General features: G+C 45.9%; 1 protein-coding gene across 3 annotated transcripts in view; it reads left to right on the top strand.

The window, feature by feature from the left end:
* Nucleotides 1-23975, top strand: part of MPRIP (myosin phosphatase Rho interacting protein) — a 142795-nt gene that overhangs the window by 105089 nt on the left and 13731 nt on the right. For 2 of the 3 annotated variants that reach the window (XM_054995563.1, XM_054995561.1), the window contains exons 9-15: nucleotides 756-869; nucleotides 4050-4106; nucleotides 6355-6423; nucleotides 6649-6738; nucleotides 7167-7276; nucleotides 15470-16061; nucleotides 16211-16327. In XM_054995563.1, the coding sequence (XP_054851538.1) occupies nucleotides 756-869; nucleotides 4050-4106; nucleotides 6355-6423; nucleotides 6649-6738; nucleotides 7167-7276; nucleotides 15470-16061; nucleotides 16211-16327 (1149 nt within the window). Of the gene's footprint in view, nucleotides 1-755; nucleotides 870-4049; nucleotides 4107-6354; nucleotides 6424-6648; nucleotides 6739-7166; nucleotides 7277-15469; nucleotides 16062-16210; nucleotides 16328-19078; nucleotides 22913-23975 lie in introns of all 3 variants that reach the window. The other variant, XM_054995564.1, reaches the window with a different exon arrangement.

Consider the following 23975-nt stretch of genomic DNA (forward strand, 5'->3'; position numbering starts at 1 on the left):
ATGGTCACATGGCTGGTGCACATGGCTGCTCCATGGCGCGGAGGGCAATCTAAACTCCCCTCTGTCTGGAGATCAGGGGGCGGGGCCACCAGCCATGTGACCATTTACAAGAGGTTCCGGAACTCCGTTCCACCACGTTCCAGCTGAAAAAAAGCCCTGGTTATACCATTTTACAGCTTTCTCAGTGCATTCCTAAGCAGAGTTACTCCTGTATAAGCCCATTGATTTCAGTGGGCTTAAACTGGAGTAATTCTGCTTAGGATTGCCCCGTCTGTTGCCTGACTTCATAGTAAAATTCATTGCAAAATTCAAAGCTCAGGACTGAAGTTCTGTGGGCACTGACTTGGAAATGAGCAAGATGTTCCTAAGCTGCAAGCAAGCATGCTTTGGGAAGGGAAGGGCACTAGGCAGGCTTGCAAACAGCTGCTTGCCTGGGCTAAATAGGAACCGTGCCCAGGTAACCAGTAAGAGAAGCTTTATTTATAACTCTTTGGGACAGCATCTTCCTCCAACCCCATATCACTGTATAAAGAAGCATGTAAACAATTATAAACAGCCAGCTTAAAAACAGTATCACACGTTTGTCAAAACAGTAGTAAAATGCCAACATCCTCTGTATACTTAGATGTTCTTTAAAACATCATGCCCTTTCTCTTGGCACATTCTTGGGGCTGTTGAGCATCAATCAAGAAGCAGAGTGCTGTTTTTAAGTTGCCCTTCTTCGTGACTTGTTTGGGTTCTTTCCTTTTTTTCAGGACTTTGGTGCTGAATCAGTGACAGGCTCCATCCTAGATATGTCTACTTCTCCTCTGTCCCCTCACCGCCGAGCCAAGTCGCTAGACAGGCGATCTACCGAATCTTCTATGACGGTGAGCACTGAGTGGGGACTTTGTGTCTGGTATTGTGCTTCATGAATGCACGTTCACACCTGTGAGTCACTGTTTGATGCTGAACTATTAAGGTCTTCTTTGCAACAACCCAAATGCGTGTAATGTGTGGCAGGTCAGTGTAGGACAATGTGAATCTGAGCAAGGCAAGGAACGGCTAGAGGTTCGTGTTTATCTTAAGAGGACTCCAATGCTAGTTTTCCCACTGGCCATCTAAATCCTTCTAGATCCAAAGGCTTTGCACAGAGGTGCTATCCAGTGCGTGGGATTCTCCCCTGGGTCGTGTTACTGCAGCTCCTGGAGGGAGTGACTGGCTGTTCCTGCGACTGTATTGTCTTCTCTCTCTGATCATGTGTAGCATTTTAGAAATGGCATTTAGAGATTGTTACCCCGTGTGAATGTGGGGTACTACCACTTCCTCCTTGAGGAAGTGGATCCAAGGGAGTGGATTTGCTCGTGTAGCAACGACCAATGATGCGTTCCAAACTGGAGCTCCTAGCTTGCGAACATTTCACAGGAGCAGACAATAACTTTTCTAAAAAGTGTAATGTCGTGGGGGGGCCCTGTTGACTGGCAGCTGACACAAGCTTGCTAGACTGGATGAAAGCAGCACAGTTGTGCTCGGCAGGGACTGCCATTCTTTAGTGCAGTTGCACACTGAGCATCATGCATGAGCAGGTCAAACCACCCCCCTCGCCTGGAGTGTATTTTGGGTCCGCATAAATAGGAGCTTGAATCCCACCATACCATGTGACTGCCAGATGCCAGCCGTGCCCAGCAGAGTTTATAAATAAAAGCCAAAGAAATGAGTTGAGAGCCAAAAAAAAAAAAGAGGGAGCTTTGCACATTGGCAGAGGAACAAGAAGCTGCATGGATCAGGTAGGCCCAGATATATATTAATATATTTTGGGACTACTGACTGCACTCTGGTTTTGAGGAAGGTCACCCCGTTGTCTAGCACGCTGCTGCCACACATCTGAATTTCTCTGTTGGTGGGATTATCACCTTGACAACCGCAGCGTAGCATGGATTCTGCATGCTAGTCGGTGCTCACAGCTGCATCCAAACTTCAGAGTTGTTAGCTGACTCTGCTTCCTCCCTTTCTGGGAGAGGATTTCAGTTCTCACCTTTGTACTTCCAAGTAGTGCCAAGTGCCAAACAGTTTCTTACTTCAAAATGTGTAGTAGGGTATGAGCTTTCGTGAGTCGCAGCTCACCCTACCACAAATTTTGTTAGTCTTATAGGTGCTACTGGATTCTTGCTCTTTTCTGCTGCTCCAGATGGACTAGCACGGTTACCCATCTTGATCAGTTTCCTGTTTGTATGCTTTCCAGCACCTGGCGAGGTAGATTAAGCTGTGGTGTTTATTTGGTTTATTTGGACTTTTTTTGATGCTGGGGTGTCTTGCTCCAAGCAGATGCCGTGTCCATAAACCCACTAAAGAAGATACTGCTGTTCAGTGTTAACATATTTAAACAAAACACACAGTTATGAAATGAAAAGCAGATGATTTGAAATGGGTCTGGACCTGTAGTTCTTGTTCCAGGATGTGACCAGTGCCCACCAATTGAGGTCAAAATTTTAAAACTATGTTCTTGTCTCTGCACTGGTACAGACATTGGTCCTGTCCCTGTGGCGGGCGGCACCTGCAACCTTAAAAGCCGTTTTATTGTTTGTAACGGCCTTTGGCCTAATGCAATAAACCTTACCTACCTACCTACCTACCTACCTGCCTTAAAAGCTAGTCTGCTCCAAAAGGGAATGGGATGTGTTGTCCTACCCAGCTCTCCTTTAGACACCGCAGGCCAGTGCAGGCACTTATCTCGGTAGACAGGGGGCTCCATTCATGCTCCGTCAACGACTTCTTCAGCATTGGTTCTCACATTTAATTCCCAGTATTGAATCTTCATGGCTTAAGCAGCTTTCTGCTGATGAAATTCCTGTCCTAGAGCCTTTGAATGTCCTGTAACAGACCCCAGGAGACAGCATGCTGCTATTGCAAGTCAGTTGTCTTGCTTTTCCGAGAGGAGAGAAATGACAACTTAATCAGTAGCTTTGTAAGGAAAGGGAGAAAAGATGCTGGGGGGCACAAGGCAAGCAGAATGGATGGCCTACGCACACAGGACAAATGCTTTCCCTTCTCAAAATTCGGTGTTTCAGCTGTTTTGGTTGCAGATATTTTTCTTCTTTTTTTTTGTATATATATTATTTAAGTAATATTTTTCCTTGTGGAAAACTTATTTTAAAGCAGCACAATTTGAAATAACATCAGTGATGTAATCAGCATGGCCAGACTTTTTTTCCCCGGCACCACTCAAGTGCTTCCCTCCTTGATTTGTGGCACATGGGTGCATAATCCTGCCCTATATGGAGGAAAGAGCTGAGGCCATCCTCAGAGCCTGTAGGATGTAAATCTGTGGTTCCCAAACGTATCGGGCCACAACCCCTTTGGTTCCATAAACTTATCCCCAGTGCACTCTACCCTACCCTACCCTACCCTACCCTGTAAAAAGCATTGGTCAGAATAGTGGTTTGCATTACCCAGTAAAGAAGATAATAACAATAAAATTCAAAGGAATAACAATTAATTGCACATTTGTTCAAAATCTAATCAAAGCTTTAGTTTTACCAACAAAAACTGGTATAGTGGTCTGACTAGAGCTCTGGTGTGGCATGTTTAGTAAGAATTCTGATAGTTTCCAGCTGATTTCAGCACCGTGTAGCGGCAGAAATGTGAAGCGTGGAAGCCTGTTCAATTGTAAATAAGTGAACAACGTGCTTGGAGGGGCCCACTCCAACACCCCCTTGCCTCTTAGCGTCCCCCTAGGCAATCTCCTAGGGGTGGTACCACCCACTTTGGGAGCCACTTTAAATGGTTAAAGCATAGATTGGGGCTGGGGAATATTTGGCCCATGGTGCTTTCTGGGTTACCTTGGGGCCCGTCACTCCATCAGCCAAATCTTTCTCACAGAGTTGTTGTGAGGATAAAATGGAGGCGTGTAAACTCACATGTGCTCCCTTGGAAGAGGCAAAGTATTTAAAATGTGTAAGTAGATACACTAGGGCTTTTTAGAAAGGTTTCTTCATGTTCCACTTGCGCATCAAGTTCCACTTGAGTCAAAATCCTTTTCTTTCATTCTTTCTTTTTTCTTCCTTTTGCAGCCTGATTTGCTGAACTTCAAAAAAGGATGGTTGACCAAGCAGTACAAAGACGGGCAGGTAAATCTCAAGTGATACCTGTGCTGCTTAAATATGAAACTGAGTTTTGTGGGACTTCCTAAATTCTTCTAGGTAGGGCTGTCTGTGCTCTCTTTCCTCATGGTTATGATCCCTCTGCCCCTGGGTGTGTTTCTGTTTTGTGTGAAGCTGCCAGTTTTACAGCTGAGAAAGAAGGTTGACAGCATAGCTCTATACAGTGGGCATTCGAATCTCTTCTGAGGCTATTTCTAAAAGCCAAAATGGCAGCATTCCTGCATTGTGTCATCCTCAGAGGTAGTGAGAGGGTTCCTTAGGGCACAGCTCCTGGACGACACGCTGCTACTGCTGCTTAGGGCAGCAAAATAACATGACCCTGACCCTGTGCAAGGAATTGTGGGGATGTGCATCAGAGCACCATCCCTGAGAATCAAGAAGCTGCCCTGCACGTTACCCATGTCAGGTTCTTTGGCAGCAACAGACAACTGCACATGGGGGGGGGAAGCATCCTGAAATACAGTGAGGGGTACGGCTTGGCTTAACTGGAAATGCCGCTAACGGTATGTGTAGTGGCACTGCCAGCTGCCTCGCTTGCTCCATCCCCTCGGGCAAGGCAACGTGGTTGAGTGCCCTCTTCCCTCCCCTGCTGTCAAAAAGATGACTGAGGAGTCTTGCTTCCATTACGTGGCAGCCTCCCTTGCTCTGGTTTTCTTGCCTTTCCAGGCTGGATTAGGAAGAAGAGCACACAAGTGGAATTTTGAGGTCTAAAGTTGGGGAGAAAGAACGGAGGGGGAAAAACCCCTCAAGATGAACTTTAAAGATTTGTAAATAACATTTTAAGGCTTTATGGTGTCTTGTATCTATTAGGCCTTTCTCAAAGATACAAATAATTATAAAGGCTGAAAGCTAATTGCAAATTCGTTTTTAAGAATTTGCTTCCCATTCCAAAATAACAGAAAAGAGGCAGGAAAAGAGAACACTTTTGTACTGCCATCTGCTAGTCTGAGTCTTTTCCTGGCAGTAATATTTCCCTGGCCTTCAACACTTCTTTGACCTCTTGTGCTTGGACGCAACCTGACTTAGTGCTTATCATTCTCATAACTATCCACCAATCCCATCTCAAGGATTTAAGGAGAGTCCTGCTGGATCGAAACAAAGTATTACGTAGTCAGTCCAAGCCTTGTGTTCCTAGCAGAGGCCAGCTGAAAACTCACAAGCACAGCATGGTGGCCACAACACCCCTTTTCCTCTGCTGAGATTCCCAGTCACCATTTTGTTTGGTGCATACTCATATTTAGTCTTGTACTGTCTCCCCTCATTAAGAGACTCCAGGGATGGTTTTGTGATGTCTTCATTTGTCCCTTGATGGCACAGTTAGAAACCTGAGATAAGGAGGAATGCAATTGTGTTCCCAACTTGATGTGCAGGCAGGACCCTGCATAGAGCAAGATGCAAATTGCTTATCCATGTCTCATAAAGCTTTCATGCTGTTCAGTGTCAAGATTTATATCCCAACTCTGAATAGTTGTAAATGCCTTAGGTAGGAGACCTAAAACAAAGATCTCTCTTTTGGAGAGCCTGTTTATTAGCGCAAATAATTTATAGGAGTTCTCCTTGTTTTAACTCTTTGCATCAAGGCACACAGAAACTTCTTTCAGAGTTTAATGTTTATTCTTTTCTGATGTTTTTAAATAAAACAAGATATTAAAATAGAACCTATGAGGATGTAACAAATAAATGTGACAAGTATTAACTCTCCTAACATCTCCCAAATAATTCTAAGATTGATATAGGATCAGATTTACTATGAAATGCATTGAATTTTTAGTAAGCTTATCTGGGTAGCATCTTTTATACTAAGTGATATATGCTATCTGCTGAGAAATCTTTCATATGTGATATCAGTATAAAAATATGATTGGTTTTAGAGTTAGTTGATCATTCAACTAAATCATTCGCATGCCTAGTCAAAAAGTGATGCTATGTCCAGGTGCAAGGTAAGCTATGTAAATCTTTATAAGGTGGCAGGAAAATTGAAGTAAGTAGACTACCGTTGGTGCATTCTAACAAGTCAAAAACCATTTATCTACTACTGTTCACTACTTTTAATTGGTTGTCAAAGATGAAAGGAACATGTATTCACTAGAATACATGGGTACAACTATGATATAAATTGCTCTAATCCATATTCCCATTACACCCCAATGACGCAGCTGCCCCATATGTCGGAAGGCAGCAGTTCACAAAAAAGCTTGTCTGGTTTGTTCCATAGTGGAAGAAGCACTGGTTTGTGTTGACGGATCAAAGCCTGAGATACTACCGGGACTCAGTGGCAGAGGAGGTAGGCGATGACTGTCACTTGTGGTTTCAGTTCTGTTTTTTTCTGGAGGTGGGAACCTGTTCTGCATTCTGCCCATTGGCAGTCAAACACTTGAGATAATTTGGGTCTTTCATTGGGCTTCTGAGTACTCAATGAAAGTTTCTGGAGCAGTTTGATTATTGAGAACTGGCCGCTCTTAAACAATTTTTCCCTGTGCGGTGTCTCCCCCACCCCCACCCCCTCCAGGCAGCTGATCTGGATGGAGAAATAGACTTGTCGACGTGCTTCGACGTGACAGAATATCCTGTCCAGAGGAACTATGGTTTCCAGATCCATGTAAGAGAATCTTTGGGGGCAGAAAGAGTAGTGTGATAGAATTGGATGCGACTGCAGATGTGGGGAAATGGGGGAGGGGTGGTTGCATCTTGGCAAACCTGAAGGGGGTGTCTGTCCCTTTACACACTGAACAGATCAAAGGAATTGAAAGTGATTTGGGGAGTTTTTCAGCCTTGGGATGGAGGTATCTTGCTGAATACCTTTTGGGGGCAATCAGTCAGTGTGCTGAGGGACCTGTGAACCCATAGCTAATGTTCCTGGAAAGGAAGAGGCTGAATGTTGTGTTCTCAACAAACTCTTCTGAAAATTCACTCAGCAACACACCTCAGATAACCTGCACTATTGAAGACAAACCATAAAGCCAGCTTTCCTTCAGAGTGACTAGTGCATCCTCTCCACCCCGACTTTCCTTTTCTCCATTTGTGTAGACTAAAGAAGGAGAGTTCACCCTCTCTGCCATGACTTCTGGGATTCGCCGGAATTGGATCCAGACTATTATGAAGCATGTGCGCCCCACCACTGCTCCAGACGTGACCAGGTAAGAGATAAGGCAAAAGTGCCCGGCCGGAGGGTTCCCTTCCTATCTGGAATGTGGTCTGTGCCTCCTGTCCAATCCTGTGCATTTCAAGGCTGCCTCTTGTTTCTCGCCCCTTCCTTCGAGTCTGACTCGGGCTAGCTTTTTATTTTCACTTGGGATACAGAGCAGTTGGTTCAAACACATTTTTAAAAACTACCTGTGGCAAATGCCCTTTTGAACAAGGCTCCCCACCTGAAATTGTTAGAAGCCAAAAAAAAGGTGGGGGAGCACCCAACAAATTAATAGAAGAAAAAAACTATTCCAGTGAAATGAAAACCATAAGGAGCCCAAACGAAAGTGTTGGAGCTTAAAAGCCTTCCTGGGGAACACATCAGAGAGAGCTTTTTCTCTCTTAGGCTTCCTTTGCTTCTGTAATCCAGATTTGTTCATTCCTCTCTCAGCCATTTTTCTCCATGAGGAAAGTGTCATCTTGACTTCAACCCTTGGACAGCAATAGCTTGACTTGTGTTTTGAGCTTCTTTGCAGGGGTGGGCTGTCACAGGTTTCTGAATTTCTGAAACACTTCTTTACAAAGCATTTCCCCACAAACTAGCAGTCATGTCAACCCACAGTAATATTTCAAGTCCCACTCCAGGAAGGGTCTTGTTCTTTCTGACCTCTGCTTTTGTCCTTTATTTTCTGCCCCCATTTGCTCCTTCCCTGGTAACTGTCCCTGTTGTCTGAGAGCAGTGTTCTAAAAAGCAGCCGGTGAAGATTTGGAAATGCTTCAGCCCAGGGTCTTTTACATCCCACCCATCCCACTCCTCCAGCCCTTTCTGTGTGCTTCTGGAACCTCCGCTTTTCTCTCCTCACTCCTTCATATGTTTAATTTCCACGCATTCCCAGGAAAAGCTTCTCTTTGAAACTATCCGTGCTGAAGCCCAGGTTGGAAAACTGTGTTCTCTCCTGTATTAACGTTTTGTGGTTTGTATATCTTGTGATTCACTGCATGCCTCCCCACTCTTTTCTGCACTTTGGATGGGTCAAAAAAGTCCTGCTTTTTTGCTTTAAAAATCAAATGACATAAGGGGGGGGGACACACCAAACATTGGTTTTTCAATGCTGGTTTCCTCCACTGGCTTAGGGATGCTTTCCATGTTCCTGCAAGCAATTGTGTGTTTTAAAATAAAATATGCATACAGCTACCTCTGTGAAAAGCACAGGAAGTGGTTATCTGGTTCTAGGTTTATGGCGTCATCTATATGTTTGCTGTGGAGGTAATTATTTCCACATGATAGGATCAGGCATTGTAATGGAATGTTCCCACCTTGGGAGCATGTTCCATAAAAAGCTGCTCCAGGTTTGTTGAGATCTATATTTTGCAGAGGGGAAAGGCTGAAAATACAGGAAAAATCTGTAGTGCTAGGATGAAATCTGCTGTGCCACATAATCACACCTCTTGCCTTTTATTATTATTTTTTTTTATAATTTTATTTTTATTAACTACATTAACTAACAATACAAAGGGAAGAAAGGGAACAAGGGGAGGAAGGAAAAAAAAACACAACAACTACAACATGTAACCACTATGCTACACAAAATGTTTTCCCTTCATACTGCCATTATTCAAAAGTTAAAGCTTTATGTTATATTGATGGAGTGGTTGACCTTACTAAACGCAAATTACAATTTAAATTCAAATTAAATTTTCCTTCCCCTCCTGGGTCCCAGACGCAATTCTCTCTGAGCAACTGCAGCCGCAGTGCTCGTTTCCTCCCCCACCCTCAGACTTCTCCTTTTCGTCTTGCTTGGTGCACTGAAATTCCGGATTTTTATCCTCAAAATCCCTTAGTTGATCTTCTGATAATATCTTGAAAGCTTGATCTTTGTGACTGAACCAGATTCCTTCCGGAAATAACCATTTGTACTTTATTCCACGTTCTCTCAGAAGAGCTGCGAACTTTTTATACTTAAAACGTCTTTTCCGAACTAGAAATGGGACGTCTTTCAATATCTTAACTTTATTACCCAGAAAGTCCAAATCTGCATTGTATGAATTATATAGGATAGTGTCCCGGATCCTCTTAGATGAAAAATCAATGATGATCTCGCGAGGCAGCTGACGCTTCATTGCATATTTTGAAGTAGCCCGACGGACTTCCAAAATGGCGCTTTTTACTTCTTCTTTAGTTGCCCTCGCGGGTTGCCTTTTATTATTTAAGTGACTTTCAGCATGTAATGCAAACACAGTACAGAAAGGTAGAGCCATGCCTCTCTGGATTGCGATGAGCATGCACTCAGAGGGGATCAGGAAGCTTTTGGCCCAAGGAACAATTTTGTTTGCTTAGTTATAAGATTTAGAAGACTGTTCTTTCTCCCCAAAAGCTGAGACACCATGTGAGTAACAGTAAATTCTCTCCACATCAAAAAATAAAGACATCAGCATTTCAGCAGTATGAAACTCAATAGGACAAATGACGCCAGCCTCCTCAACATTTAGCCCACTGGCATCTAAACCCATGAATTCTCTCTATTCCAATAACAAATGTAAATGACCTCCAGTGCCTGCCTGTACAACTCTGTTTTTCATCCCCTCTAAAGCACCACCAAGTGCCTTCTGTACCTGCTCTGGGAAGGTATTCCTTAGGACAGGGGCAGCAATTATAAAGTCCCCTGAATGGGCAGTGGGTAGGGTGGGGCAGTAGACAAAAGGTATGGTGCTGAGCAGCACTGCCACACAGATTGATATTGGGAAAGATGGTCCTTTGAGCACATGGGTCCCTGGCCATGCAGGTAAACACCAGCCACTTGAGTTGAGCCCACAAACAAATTGGCAAGCGATGGAAGGATCACAGAATGAGACTGCTCTGCTTCCAGCAGCTGGACCCAGGCGATCTGCAGGGTGCCACATTTGTACTGACTGAAGCTTCTGAGTAGTCTTCAAGGACAGCCCTTACACTCATTGAGCCTTAATCTTACAGTGTGGGCCAGATAGCAGGGGAAAGGGTTCGGGGTTATACATAGTTGGAAGGACACAATTTTAGTCACCATATTTACCTTCTTTCTAATATCAGAGCAAGATCTAGCCATACTCCTGAGCTCTTGATGAGCCTGTCATAGAAAGCTGTGCCTCTCTGACATGGGGAGCATAACCCCCTCAAGGGGTTTACTCTTTCTCAGTCACCTCACCCCAGCAGCTGAGCACTGGCATGGGGTACAGGCTGGCAAAATCCAAAATGAGATAACACCCCCAACTTCAAGCTGGTACCCGTGGCTCATCTTCCCATTACATTCTCCAACTCCTTGGTTCTCATTGTTTAATGCAGGCATGTTCTAAAATACTTTTAATAGAGCTTTACTGATGTTTGAAGGCAGTATGGAGCGGATTCTTCCACCCCGAATGTCAAGAGTTTGGTCCAACGCATCACTAAGGCAAATGCTGCTTGGAGCCAGCGTTAAGCTTCCAAGGCAGCATGGTACGGGGTTGGTTGTTGTGGGTTTTCCGGGCTGTATAGCCGTGGTAATACAGCCCGGAAATACAGCCCGGAAAACCCACAACAACCATCGTTCTCCGGCCGTGAAAGCCTTTGACAATACATGGTACGGGTTGTTCGAGGGCACCATCTTGCAGTTAGGTGCACTGTGCCAAAACCTCCAAGATCTTGAAACAGTTAGGATTTTTTTCTTACAGTGCCAGAGGTCTCACACAGCTAAGTATACAGTTGAAAACAAATTGTGATGAACTCAAAATGGCAAGGCAGACAGACAGTGCATGCCTTTTGCACGTGGGATATGGGGAACGGACTTGGGGCACAGCTTCACATGAGCAGTCTTACCCCAGGGTGGGTTTTCCTGACTGTTTGAACCCTCTACATTACCAGTGGTTCATCTCTTGGGAAGCAGAGTCTGAATTAGCTGGGGAGGCGGGGGCTCTAGGGACCAGAGGAACCTGAAAGTAGATGTCTTCCATAGTTCCAGGGAGGCAAAGGAACTCTGAGGTTGGTGGAGCTTTCCCATGCCAAGCCTCGGTTCAGTGGTTCCCAGCAGAGACTTCTGTTGGATTGGTGGATCTCATCATCCAAACCTGATTGTGGGAGGAGAATGTCGCAGAGAGCTGCTGCTTTGCTTTTAGTGGTAGCTCCTTTCTGCATGGCATTCGAATACGGTAATTTTGGAGATGTCCTGTTCTGCAGATCCATGTGGGCTGCCACAGGATGGCTACTCTTAGCTGTGTGTGAGAATTGCTGTGGGACAAACGATTGGTTCTTGTTTGGGGTGTTGGAAGAGAATACTGTATTCCTTCTTGAGATAACGGTAGAGAATACAGTATCTGAAAAAGAGAGCTTTGGGATCTGAAGAATAGAGCTTTGAATTTTCGAAAGCTTATATCCTGAAAATCTTGTTGGTCTTTAAGGTGTCACTGGACTCAAATATTGCTATTCAACTGCAGACCAACACGGTACCCATCTGAAACTCCTGTACATGTTTAGCATGTGTATATGTAGCTGCCTTTGTCATATGATTGGGGACGTTCGTTCCCCTGAACCCAACAGCAGTGCAGTGCCAGCAGGAACTTTGGCTTGGCTCTTCCACCACCCCACTCCAGTCCCTCCTACTGTGGCAATGCCTAAAGTTTTGCATTGTGCGCTGGCGTTTCTGGAGACACTAGTGTTTACTGGAGATTTTGTTGTTTCGCCTTCAGCCAGAAGCCAGTGTGTGTGTCCATGCGTTCACATGTGTGTGTGTGTGTGTTCAGGAGCTACCATTTTGGATGTGGTCGGGGACCGTACTTAGTCCCGGGATACCCTAGATGGGAGTTTGGGCCAGCAAAAAGATCCCTTTGGTGCGATGTGGAATCCCCACCCCCACCCATGGCTGTAACTTTCTAGGCTGGGTTTTGCAATGTATCACGTAGAGCAGATTATTTCTGGGGAGGGTCTGTCCCAGTGGGTGATTGTTAGGTCTGGGTGCCCTTGGAAACAGGAGAAGGATTTCTGCGGTGTGTCAAGAAGTCTAATGTGTTCAGGGTTCCCTCCCAGGGTTGCTAGACTGGAATAAATGCCTAGTTCAGCATCCTGTTTCTTAATGGCCAGTTTACCAGATGCCTCATAGTAGGTGACAGGAAACTTGAAAGGGCAGTCTCAGGTCATCATCGGTGAGATCTGGCAGGCCCAGGGGCAGAGGGCACCCAATAGGAAACATTTACCTGGGTGGTTGGTTCTGTGTCGTGATATTTACTGGATTCTCAAAAAATGAAATGGCTTTCACTCTCTCCAGCAGAAGGCGCCGTAATCAACAGCACATTGGGCTTTGGGTCTAAATCTGTGATGCCACCTCACCCGCTGTCAGTGGAGGGAAGAGCATTTTGCGCCTCACTTCAATCTTCTTTATAACTTCATCATCTAAATGTCTTCTGTAGATTCCAGGAAAAGTCCTCTATTTCTCTTGGAACAGAGGGCAGGGGAAACAAATGGGTCTCTGCTCTCCCCCTATTAGGGTCTTTAAGGCAGAGCATTTGACTGCCTTTCAGAAGTACTTGTTTGCAGCAGATCATCTCGCTTCTCTAAGGTGGTAATGAAATACGCATTTCTGTTCCCTGACTTCAGACTAGATTCCTCCCATTCCCTGTGTAAACTACAGAATTGGGTTATTGCACACACTCTCTCACACTCTTTTTTTTTTTCAATCCAGTCTGCAAACTTGCATGCTAAAAGCTGGCATGTGTTCAGTTTTGTTTGAGAGCCTTGTCTGACGATCCCTTTGAGGCTCTCCCTCAGATGTCTGAAACTCTTTTCCTTCCCCCTTGCCTGTCTGCTGCCTCTGTGTACTGCTCGCTTGCCGTTCCTCTGTCAGCCTCGGCCCTTTGGAGTGCTGCAAGCTTCCTTGGGGTCAGCGGTGGCTTGTGTTGGACCTTGTGCTGATGCCTGTCTTGTAGAAGTAGCATCCAAGCGTGCTGTCTCTCAGTGCAGGGCTGCCATGTCGATCAATTGCAAGCTGGGGACAGGGCTCTTAATACAGAACAGTCTTCTTACATGTGCATGTAGGAACTGCGTGCACCATCAGAAGATGCACAACTGGATGTTTTCCTCTACTTGCATATGTTCTGAAGGTGCTGTGTGCAGTAGAGCTTCCAGGTACATACCTCAGTGGCAGAGTAGACCCTTGTGTGATTTCAGGGTGTGTGTGTGCATAGAAACCCACCTTTCACTTTTATGCAGAGAAAATTCAGAATGGCTACGGACAGAACATTCCCACACAATGCAATAGGTTCTGAGTGGCTGTGGACAGAACATACTCGTGCAATGCAGTAGTTTTCAGCCACTTAATTATCACAGCTGATGGCTCACGTTGTGGAACTTCAGTGGCTGTGTGGGATCCTAGACAGTGCAGCCCCTTGCGGGGCAGGGCCTGCATTTCCAGTACAGGGACTAGCGTGCAGTTGTTCATGGAGACTCTCTTAAAAGGAAACCTTTTACGTGTATCAGCCAGTCATCACGTAGTCCTCTTTTCTTTCCCCCATTCCTTTGCTTTCAATTCTCAACAGCCAATCTATACCCAGCTGAACACTTGCAGACTGAATTATGCAAAAGGAGCATAATTCAGCTTGGGGAAGAAACTAGAAATGTCAAGAAGGGAAAGGCGCAGGGCAAGTGAAAAGGAGAAAGAAGAATGGTTTATTTGGGGGCTTGAATCTGGCATAAAGGATTTTTCTGCATGGAAGATAACCTGCTGTAATGGGGTTAATACATACTAAAATAAATATTGTTGGGGAGCAGATCTTTTATGGAAGGAAAAGTGCTATGTTGGGGTCAGCCCCAAACCCGCATGGCTTTGGAGAGACTTTGATTGCTTTCATACACATTGGATAATGCACTTTTAATACACTTTAATTTATGTACGTGTGTATTTATTTGTTATTTATAGTCTGCCTTTCTCACTGAGACTCGAGGCATATTATTCAATATAGGTCAAAACAATCTTGGGACATTCAATAAACAATACAATAGGGTAATAGAAATTTGGAAACCAGCAGAAATATGACGCAGAGCTCGTAAATGGTGAGACAGATTGATACACCATAGATTGATATGACATATTAACAGCATGGAAACTATCCAGTAGGAGCATACTTTCAGCAACAGGCAGTACACAATGTTACATCTTTCTGAACCATTTACTCAGAGCACAACCCTATTATCTGTGTCTGAAGGCCCGCCTGAATAATTTGGTTTTACACAGATTGTGTAAATCTACAGAGAATGCATGTGTATAGGCAGCTGTTGATTTTTCCAGACTGTAGGGTGGCACCTGCAAAAAGTTCTGTTCAGATGAGCGAAGCTGCCTATGGCAGAGCATAGGGGGAGAGGAGAGTTGCAAACAATTGCTAAACGTGCATTATCCAGTGTGTGTGAAAGCAGCCTTTGTCTAGGCCATTTTTACCCACAGAAAAGCTGATACCCTTTAATGGATAGGTGGGGCAAATGCCAGAGGGTAGCCTCCAACTTCCTGACAAGAGGTCAGTTTTTGAAAAATGTTCAGCAAGATGAATTTGAAGTCTTCTGAGTAGTATTAGTTTTTTTAAAAAAATTGGGAATGTTTCTGTCCTGCCTCTCCAAGAAATATTGCCAAGGTAGCTAGCAGTAAAATAATATAATCACTTTGAAAAGGATCCCAGCAATAAAACAGTCAGTAAGATCATGTGTATGACATGTATGCAGGCTGGATGTAAAGAGTAATTTAAATGCCCTAAAAAGGTGTGGGGGAGGGGGGAAGGGTAAAACATTTCTCAAAAAGTTTGGACAAATATTTTCACTTAGCACTTAAAAGCCAATATGCTCTTAAGTTTCAAAGCAGAGGTCAGTCCACAACTGGAGAACCACCACTGAGAAAGCTCTGGTCCTAGTTAGCACTCACCTAATTCATACAAGCAAGGGGCACCGGTTGTAAAACAGGTGACAAGGGTCCTGCTTGGTGGGCAGTACAGTGTGAGAGAAGGCAGTCCCAGTTGCATCAAATACTAACACTTGTCGACTGCAGAATCAGATGCAGTAGCAACACACGTTTGTCGTTTCATCAGTTCTGACCCTACAGTAGTTCTTCTGGCCGATGAGATGCTTTCACAGGGCACAGTTGAGTGAGAATTGGTAGACAGCAAGTCAGGTGCGTGACTGATGTTCTTCTGCTTTCCTGTCCTCTTCACTTCCATGTTTCTAGCTCCTTGCCAGAGGAGAAAAGCAAGACAAGCTCATCTTTTGATGCCTGTCCCAAGCCGAGCGAGAAGCAGGACTCTGAGCAGTCTGAAATAGATCCTGAGCACAAGCGCAGCCGTGCCCGGGAGCGCAGGCGAGAGGGCCGCTCCAAGACCTTTGACTGGGCTGAATTCCGTCCCATCCAGCAGGCCCTGGCACAAGAGCGGGGAAGCGCAGCAGAGATGTCCAAAGGCGGGGCTCCTCCTTTCCCTATGGAGCCCAGTCCCTCCGACACGGACCCTGGGGAGCTTGAAAGAGAACGGGCTCGGCGGAGAGAGGAGCGCCGCAAGCGCTTTGAGAGCCTGGATGTGGCTGATGGGGGAGGCCCGGAGGACTTCTCCAGAATGGAGGTAGACAGAGTCCCGGGCTTGCCCATCACATCGGAAATCAAGCCGCAGAATGTCCATGTGGAGATCGAGCAGCGGTGGCACCAGGTGGAGACAACCCCTTTGCGTGAAGAGAAGCAAGTTCCCATCGCCCCTTTACAACTTGCGCATTCCGAGGATGACAGTGAGATGCTTCAGAAACAGCATTTCACCACGCTTCTGGAGAAGGAGGTAAGGTGGAGAAGGGAGCAGATGGAACTTGGGCTGCTGGCAGCTCATTGGAATGATTTTCGTTCTTATGTGGTTATCTTTTTATATTTATACATTTTTACAAACCCGTTTTCTCCTCTCTTCTGACATCACCTTTGTGTTGCTTACAGCTGGAGCAGAGCCAAAAGGCTGCCTCTGAGCTGCTGGAACAGAACCGGATCCTGCAAGACCAGCTGAAAGTGGCATTGGGCCGTGAGCAGAGTGCCAGGGAAGGCTACGTCTTGCAGGTAGGAGAGCGAAAACCAAGCCACTTCTCAGACAGCTTCAATCCAAGATGCTTGAGAAGGTGCCCAAGTTGGAGATGGAATGTGCAAACTGAGGGCAGCAAGTTGGAAGCGGGGTGGCAGATAAGGGCAGCTTTTGATGTTATCTTGGCAAACTGGCCGTGGAACACACTCCCTTCCCAGTGTGAATATGGAGGTCCTTGTATCATGCTTCCTCCGAGCCCCCTTGCCTTGGATTGGTGAGCCAGGCAACAAGGGGAATCACCTGACGCTGCTTATTCTGTAGGGCCCCTTGTTCTGTGCTTTTGGTATGCTGCAGATCCCTGAGTGGTGGTGGAGATCTACTGTTTGAGAACAGCATTCATCTATCTGACTCTTTGGTCTCTCCAACTCAGTGGTGAGAAATGCCTCATGGTGCATACTGGTACTTGCTTGTGACTTCTGCCTCCCAGGAGGAAAGCGGATGGCATTCTAGCTCCTCCTGGAGAATTTCTCCCGAGCTTCTAGAAAAGAAGGGTTCTTCTGGCTATTTTTTAACTAATTAGGTTTATGATTCTGCAAGCGCTGGCAATGCTTCAGAGGCCTTCTTCTGTCTTCCTTTGTTTCCAGCATTCTGGAGATCTCAGAATAAGAGTCTTTGATGAAAAGGGCTGGGATGGATTCTTTCTGCCAGCAGATAGAAGCCTGCCCACTTGTAAATCCCAGGATTGCTCTGTCTGACAAACTACCCCTGGTTTCTTGTTCTCTACCTTCTGATGGGGCAGGAAGCAGAAGGGTGTGTTGCCAGGGTCTTTGTGCCTCAAAACTGAAGGGGAGGTGTTACGACATATGTCATTTACAGATTCATATGCAACTCCTCTCACCCTGACAGTCAGTCATTGATATCAACCGCTGTGCAGATTCCACAGCTCAGAATCAAGGAATGAATCTCACCACCCTGGACATGATGGCAAAATGTTTTCCAGCATTTTAGCCTGGCTTAAATTGGAATGTGTATGTTTGCCAGAGCTATTTTGACTGGGGAAACAGAACACCTTACAGATATGCCAACACACACACAGAAAAACACAGCCACTAGAGTGTGAAAACTGGAAATGTCGGTGGTCTCTCTTGTTTTTTAAAGCCACTTTGTTACTGCCAAATCTCTCATGGGAAGCAAGCCCTTTCTGCTGCTTACGAACATTTTGTCAGACCTCTACAAAACAGTGGGGTTTGGGTGAGCTCTTAATTGCTTCCCTTCCACCCACCTCGTCAATCCACAGTGCTAATGTTACCAGACTTCAACAATCTAAAGTTCTGTACATTTCCAGACTGGGCTGCATCATATATCCATTGAACCAGAGCCCCCTTTGTTTCCTGTGATGTCACCTTTCCTGTGCTGCTCCTGAGTTGAGGCTTGGTTTCAAGTGGAGCTTCTCCAGCCCATTGGCCACTAACTGAAGTTGAGCATGAGAATTTCCTTCTTTACTCCTTTTCCCCCCAAAGACACCAGTCGTCTTGTAATTCTTTGGGGCAGGAGGCCACAGTTTTCTGTGTATATGCAAGCGGGAGGGGGGGGTGGGAATCATACTAATCACTCTTTGGGTGTGGATAATTTTTGCATGGGTTTTTTTTTTTTCGTGTGGAAGCATGTAATCTGACTTAACATTAACTGAGTGTCACATCTTTGGACTGTCCCTGCCTGAAAACGCAGCGTAGCAAGGCAGACCAAATTATTCAGCTTAATGCTATGCTCCTTTTGCTTTCTGTTTGTGTACTCTCCAAGACACACGATTTCTGCTCATCTCTTGCATGATTCTCTGTGAGTTTTGTTTTCTCTGTGCATGCAAACATGGCTTTGGTTTTGAGTTTTTCACTCGAGGAATTTCTTGTTCTGATTCTTATGTTCTCATCATACCCCCCTTTCTCCTCTCCTTTTACCTTTATTTAAAACACAGCGCAGATAGCAGACAGATCTAGATCCTCCTCAAATTGTAAACTTCACCTGCAGTTTTTGAAAATATGAGCAAGGGAGTTATAAAGTTTGGTTCAAAACAGTGGCAGCAACTAGGGCAAGGTAGTAACAGTGTTGCTTCTGTGTCTTGGTCTTTTATTTGAAGCTGTGCGTGCACACATACATGTGTGTTGTGCATGCACACACAATCCAGCAGCTGTGTTACTTAACTTAGACTTTGCAGCCCACCCTATCTTGAAAGCAGGAAGTAGGTCATGAAAGCAAAAACACAATCCCAGCAGAACAGAATTCAGCTTGAGTGAACTCACTGACTTCCCTCTACCCTTTCCTAATTTAGCTTTGAGCCCCGCAAGCCAAACCAAACAGGTAAGGCCTTCCAGCAGTTCCAGAAAGAGTTTATTTTTAAACACATTCCTGAAACATCCTCTTCCCACATAATTTTCACCTCTTTTCCAATCTTCTTCTACTTGTCCTTTTTATTTATTCTCATTTTCTTTTCCATCATGTGTTTGGTTGTTTTTTCCCCAGCTCATTTCTCTTAAGACCTTTTGCGTTAAAACTGTTTTGGTGTTTATCATTCATGTTATCTGTTTAAACTGAAAGGAGTTTTCCTTATTCTCTGTAAATAGTTTTTATTAGACAAAACAAAAACCCTGCCGCCACTCAAATTTGGAGCTGATGGGTACTGGTCAGACTAATCGGAGGAGAGTTATCCTGTGTCAAAACATGACCAGAGGTGTGACACTCAGACCTGGGAACCAAGAGTGCTACTAATCTCCTCTTTAATCAATTTTTTTAAGACTGAGGTGGCCACAGCCCCATCGGGGGCCTGGCAGAGGCTCCACAAAGTCAATCAAGACCTCCAAAGCGAGCTGGAAGCCCAGTGTCAGCGCCAGGAACTGATCAATCAGCAGATCCAGTCCCTGAAGCGTAGCTACGGGGAAGCAAAAGATGTGATCCGGCACCATGAAGCAGAAATCCAGAGCCTGCAAGCTAGGCTTGGCAATGCTGCCGCAGAGCTCTCCATCAAAGAGCAAACACTGGCCAAACTGAAGAACGACCTGAAGGCTGAGAAGGAGAAAGCACAGGAGCAGATGGAGGAATGGCTGCACAGCGAGATGGCACTGAGCTCGCAGCTGAAGGCCAGCGAACAGAAGCTAAAGAAGGTAGAAGCGCTGCTCCTAGAGAAGACCCAGGAGCTGAGGGATCTGGAGACGCAGCAGGCCCTGCAAAGGGACTACCAGAAAGAAGTCCAGCGGCTCCAGGATAGGATTGCTGACGTGAGCCGGCAGCTCAGCGCCAGTGAGCAGTCCCGGATGCTCATGGAAGAGAAGCTGCAGAGGAACTATGAGGCTTTGCTGGAAAGTTGTGAAAGGGAAAAGCAGGTGTTGATCCAGAGCCTGAAGGAAGCAGAGGACAGAGCCAGTGAATACGAGAACCAGCTTCAGAATACTGAGCAGCAGATGGAGATCCTGCAGAAAGAGAAGCTGACGGCCAAATTTGAAGGCAGCGAGATCGTCCACCAGCTGGAGGAACAGCTGGAGATGAAGGAAGACAGCATCCAAAAGCTTGCTGAGCACATCAAGAGCCTAGAAGAGGAAAGGGATCAGATTAAGTGCAGGTTCCAGGAACTAATGGACCAGGTTGCCAAGTCGGATAATGAGGTTGCCAGGCTGCAAGCCAAACTGCGCATGGAGGAGAGCAATTACCATACTTTGGAGCGTTCTTATGAGGAGGTGTCGGACCACTTTGAGAACTTGCAGAAGGTCCTGAAGGAGAAGGAGGAAGAGTTGAAAGCTGTAAGGGAGATTCACCTCAAAATCGTTGAAAAGGATCAAGACGTAGGTGAATCTTTGCTGAAAACAACTGCCGGCAGCCCCAAGGGAATGGAAGGAAATGGACAGGCCAAAGAAGATGCATTGAAAATGGTGGCCGACAAATGCATGGTGACCCATGCTATTCAAGAAGCAGTCGATGCTTGCACCGTGCCGCAGGTTGATGTTAGTCAAGTAGCACAACACCCACAGGTTCCAGAAGGAATGCCCATTTTAGAATGCATGCCTGTAGATGAGGAAGGCCCCAGCACCACTCAGAGACAGATACGTGAACAGGCAGCAGCAGAAGAATACAGGTCTCCCTCAAAGCCTGCATACCTTCAAGAGAGAGAGACATGTCAGAAGGATATGACAAAACTAGACACTGAAATTCCAGGAGCTAAACGGCAAAGAATACGTTTCTCCAGCATCCAGTGCCAAAAATATGTCCACTCAGATGGCTCAGAAAGAACATGGGCCAGCAGTACTTCCTCGGACACCAGCCAGGACCGCTCGCTTTCTGAAGATAGTATATCGTCAGAACCGGCTCCCTGTTACCCAGTCTCAGGCGATTCGGAGACTTACCTGTCTATCATCCATTCCCTGGAAACCAAGCTTTACATCACAGAGGAAAAGCTCAAAGATGTGACGATGAAACTTGAAAGCCAGCAAGGTCACAATCAAGACACCCTCATAGCACTTCATCACCAGTGGGCCAGCACAGAAGCCCAACTTAAGGAACAGCTTCAGAGCAGTTTGACTCAAGTCAGCCTGTTGGTCTCGCAGCTGGAAAATGAGAAGCAAGGAAAACTCAAGCTAATAGCAGATCATGTCAGAGAGCTCGGAGGATTCCAGGGGAGAAACAACCAAGCCTTAATGTGCTTAAAACAGTGCGGAGAACAGCTAAGAACTCTGCCCAGGTCTGACCAGGAAAGAGGGGGAGAGATGTTTTTAGATGGTCTATCCAGTATGGAGGTGACATTATCTAATGCAATCCAGGCCTTACAGGGGACGCTGTCTTTACCTGATCTCCAGCAAAGAGGAAGTCCTCCACCTCAAACTTTACATAGAGAAGACAATTCACCAGACAAAGATAAACCTTCCCCCTGGCAACAGCAAGTGGAGTTTTCTGAACAAGACCAACTAAGGTTGCTTTCCAAGAGGGTGGCATTTGAAGCTTGCCTGATAAACCAGATAGCAGAGTCTCTGAGAAACTCCACTTCTGAGATTTCCCTGGCCCTTAGAGAGATCTGTGGAACGGTGGATGCCGTCCTGTTAGAGCCTTCCAATGTTTCGCATACAGCAGTCGCTTTGGCCAATATCCTATCCAAAAAATTAGTATTGGAGGATGAATTTTGGAGCCAGGTGGAAGAGTTAAGAAAGCACCTGAATGACAAGGAAGAAGAAGAAAAGATGGAAGCAGAAAGCTCAGACTCCCCCCAAGGCCTGGTTTGCTCCATTGCGGGCAGCATGCTCATTAAAGCCGAGCTTGGTTTCGTTGCCCAGAAAATGCGGGACTCCTTCCATCAGAGGCTGAAGGCCATTGAAGAGGATCTCCACAACACCAAAACAGCCCTTCAGCAACACAAGTGCATGTTGGAGGAAATCATTAAAGCCTATCAGACACCTCAGTTTGAAGGGGTTATGCACCAGATTTCCAAAGCCCTCGAAATCCAAGAGGGTGCTTCGGAAAGTAGACAAGCGCCTTGGGATTTGAGCATTCAGGAGCACAAGACAAAAGAACACAGCTTACAAGGTTTTAGCGGCCAAGCTTTGGCAGCTGCTCAAGGAGAGCTTTCTGAGCAGCTAAAAGATAGAGCGAGTGTCTTGGAAGAAATAGCGGCTGCTTTGTTATCTCTGTCCCCTGAGGAGGCCCTGAAAGATTGCCAGAAGCTCCTAAAAGTGACTTCCAGCCCTCCATATCTGTCTTGTATGGGGGATCTTGAACGTTACTCTTCCCTGCTAGTACAGGACGCAATTATCCAGGCCCAGGTTTGTTATGGGGCCTACAGAGCTAGGCTGGAGTATGAAAAGGAGGCAACGCTGTACAAACAGTCACTGCAGAACATGGATGCTCTGTGCCAGGAGCGGATCAGGGCTGTGGCCGTCCTGAGAGAGGAGTATGAAGATTTGCTCCGTAAGCAACAAAACGAATACTCTGAGATGATCGCTGTGCTCGAAACGGAAAATGTGGACCTGAAAGCCAAAGTAGCCCAGCTGGAGAATCAGCGGAAGCTCCTGGAAGAGGAAGAACGCCAGCAGAGCAGGAAGATGTCGGAGCTGCAGGGCAAGTATGAGGAGGAGATCCAAAATGTGGTTGAGCAGCTGAACAGAACAGAGGACACCCTGAAGGCTGAGAGAACCAAAGGGATCCACCAACTGGATGCTATTGTACGAGACAAGCAGAACTTGGAGAAGTACCACTTGGAGCAGATCCAGACTTTGGAGGACAAGTTCCAGGTCAAGATGAAAGAGTTGCAAGTCATTCACAACGAGGAGCTACAAACATTGCGAGATCACTACAACCAGAATCTGCAGGGCTTGCAGGAATCTCTGGAGGAGTACCGGAATCAGCACCCAGAGATGTTGCCCACAGACGCACCTGAAGCCAGCCTGCATGAAGCATGTGCTGAGGCTCAGCAGGAAGGTGGGCCACAGGGCTCAGAGGGCGAGCTGAGCTCCATGCATGGGTTGCGAGAGCGCATACAAGAGTTGGAAGCCCAAATGGATGTCATGAGAGATGAGCTGGAACACAAGCACCTGGAAGGGAGCGCGTCAACCCTGCGAGAGAAATACCAGAAGGACTTTGAGAATCTTAAGGTCTCGAATGCAATTTTCCCCCCACCAGTCGTGTGTGTGTGTGTAAATCCCATTCTTCATAGAGCACTATGAACTTCTAGTTGGGGAAAGAGAAGGCTAGTAGGACTAGATGACAGACCTTGAACACATGCAGTTGTCTCATGTTGAGTCAAGTAAAGTCAGTTCTGCGTACTCTGACTGGCAATGGCTCTCTGATTTAGGTCATGCCATATCATCTGTTCTCTAATCATTTTTTAAACAACAAAGCTGGGGATTGAATGAGACCTTCTGCATTCAGATGCTCAAGCAATGAGCCGTGACCCTACCCCAATTTAAATCATTCATTGTGCAATAGCCCCTCTCATTTCTCCCAGAATCCTCTTTGGCTACCAAAAAAACCTGCTAGGAGGTGCCTAGGATTGAACCTGGGACTTGCCACTGAGCCATGACCCCTCCCTTAAGGATCTGGCCTCTCAAAATTAAGCAGGGATCTTTTTCAGTGAACTGTAATGATAAATGGCCCGTGCTTTTCAGGCCTCATGGGACTTTCCTGTAACAAGATGGTGAAGATAAACTGTAGTGGTGCTTTACCAGCCTGAACAAACACAACCTCCTCAGGCAGGCTTTGGGAGGTTTTTCTGCAATTCTGCCTCAAACACCACTTCACTCCATCTTTTTCTGGCTGGACAAACTTCCATTCTAGCATCCCCCACCTCCCCATCAGAGTCCTTCATCTTTTTAAAAACAAATTCTCAAATTCTAGTTCAATGCCATTCAACATGTTCTGTTTTGATATCTTTAACATCCGTATAAAACGTGGTTCTCAGGATTAGTCGGTAGTGGAATCTAAAACCTGATGTTTATTGTATTAACCAATTTAGTATCTATTTGTTACATTTTTATCCTGCCCTTCCTTTGATGAGAGGTGTTGTACATGACTCTCCTGTCCTCCATTTTATCCTCACAAGAGCCACCCTGTAAGTTAGGCCGAGAAAGAGTGGCTGGCCCAAGATGACCAAGTGAGCTTCCATGGCATAGTGGGGATTTGAACCCGAGTCTCTCAGATCCTTGTTTGACATTGCAA

Source organism: Eublepharis macularius, chromosome 12, assembly GCF_028583425.1.
Source record: "Eublepharis macularius isolate TG4126 chromosome 12, MPM_Emac_v1.0, whole genome shotgun sequence".
NCBI lineage: Eukaryota > Metazoa > Chordata > Lepidosauria > Squamata > Eublepharidae > Eublepharis > Eublepharis macularius.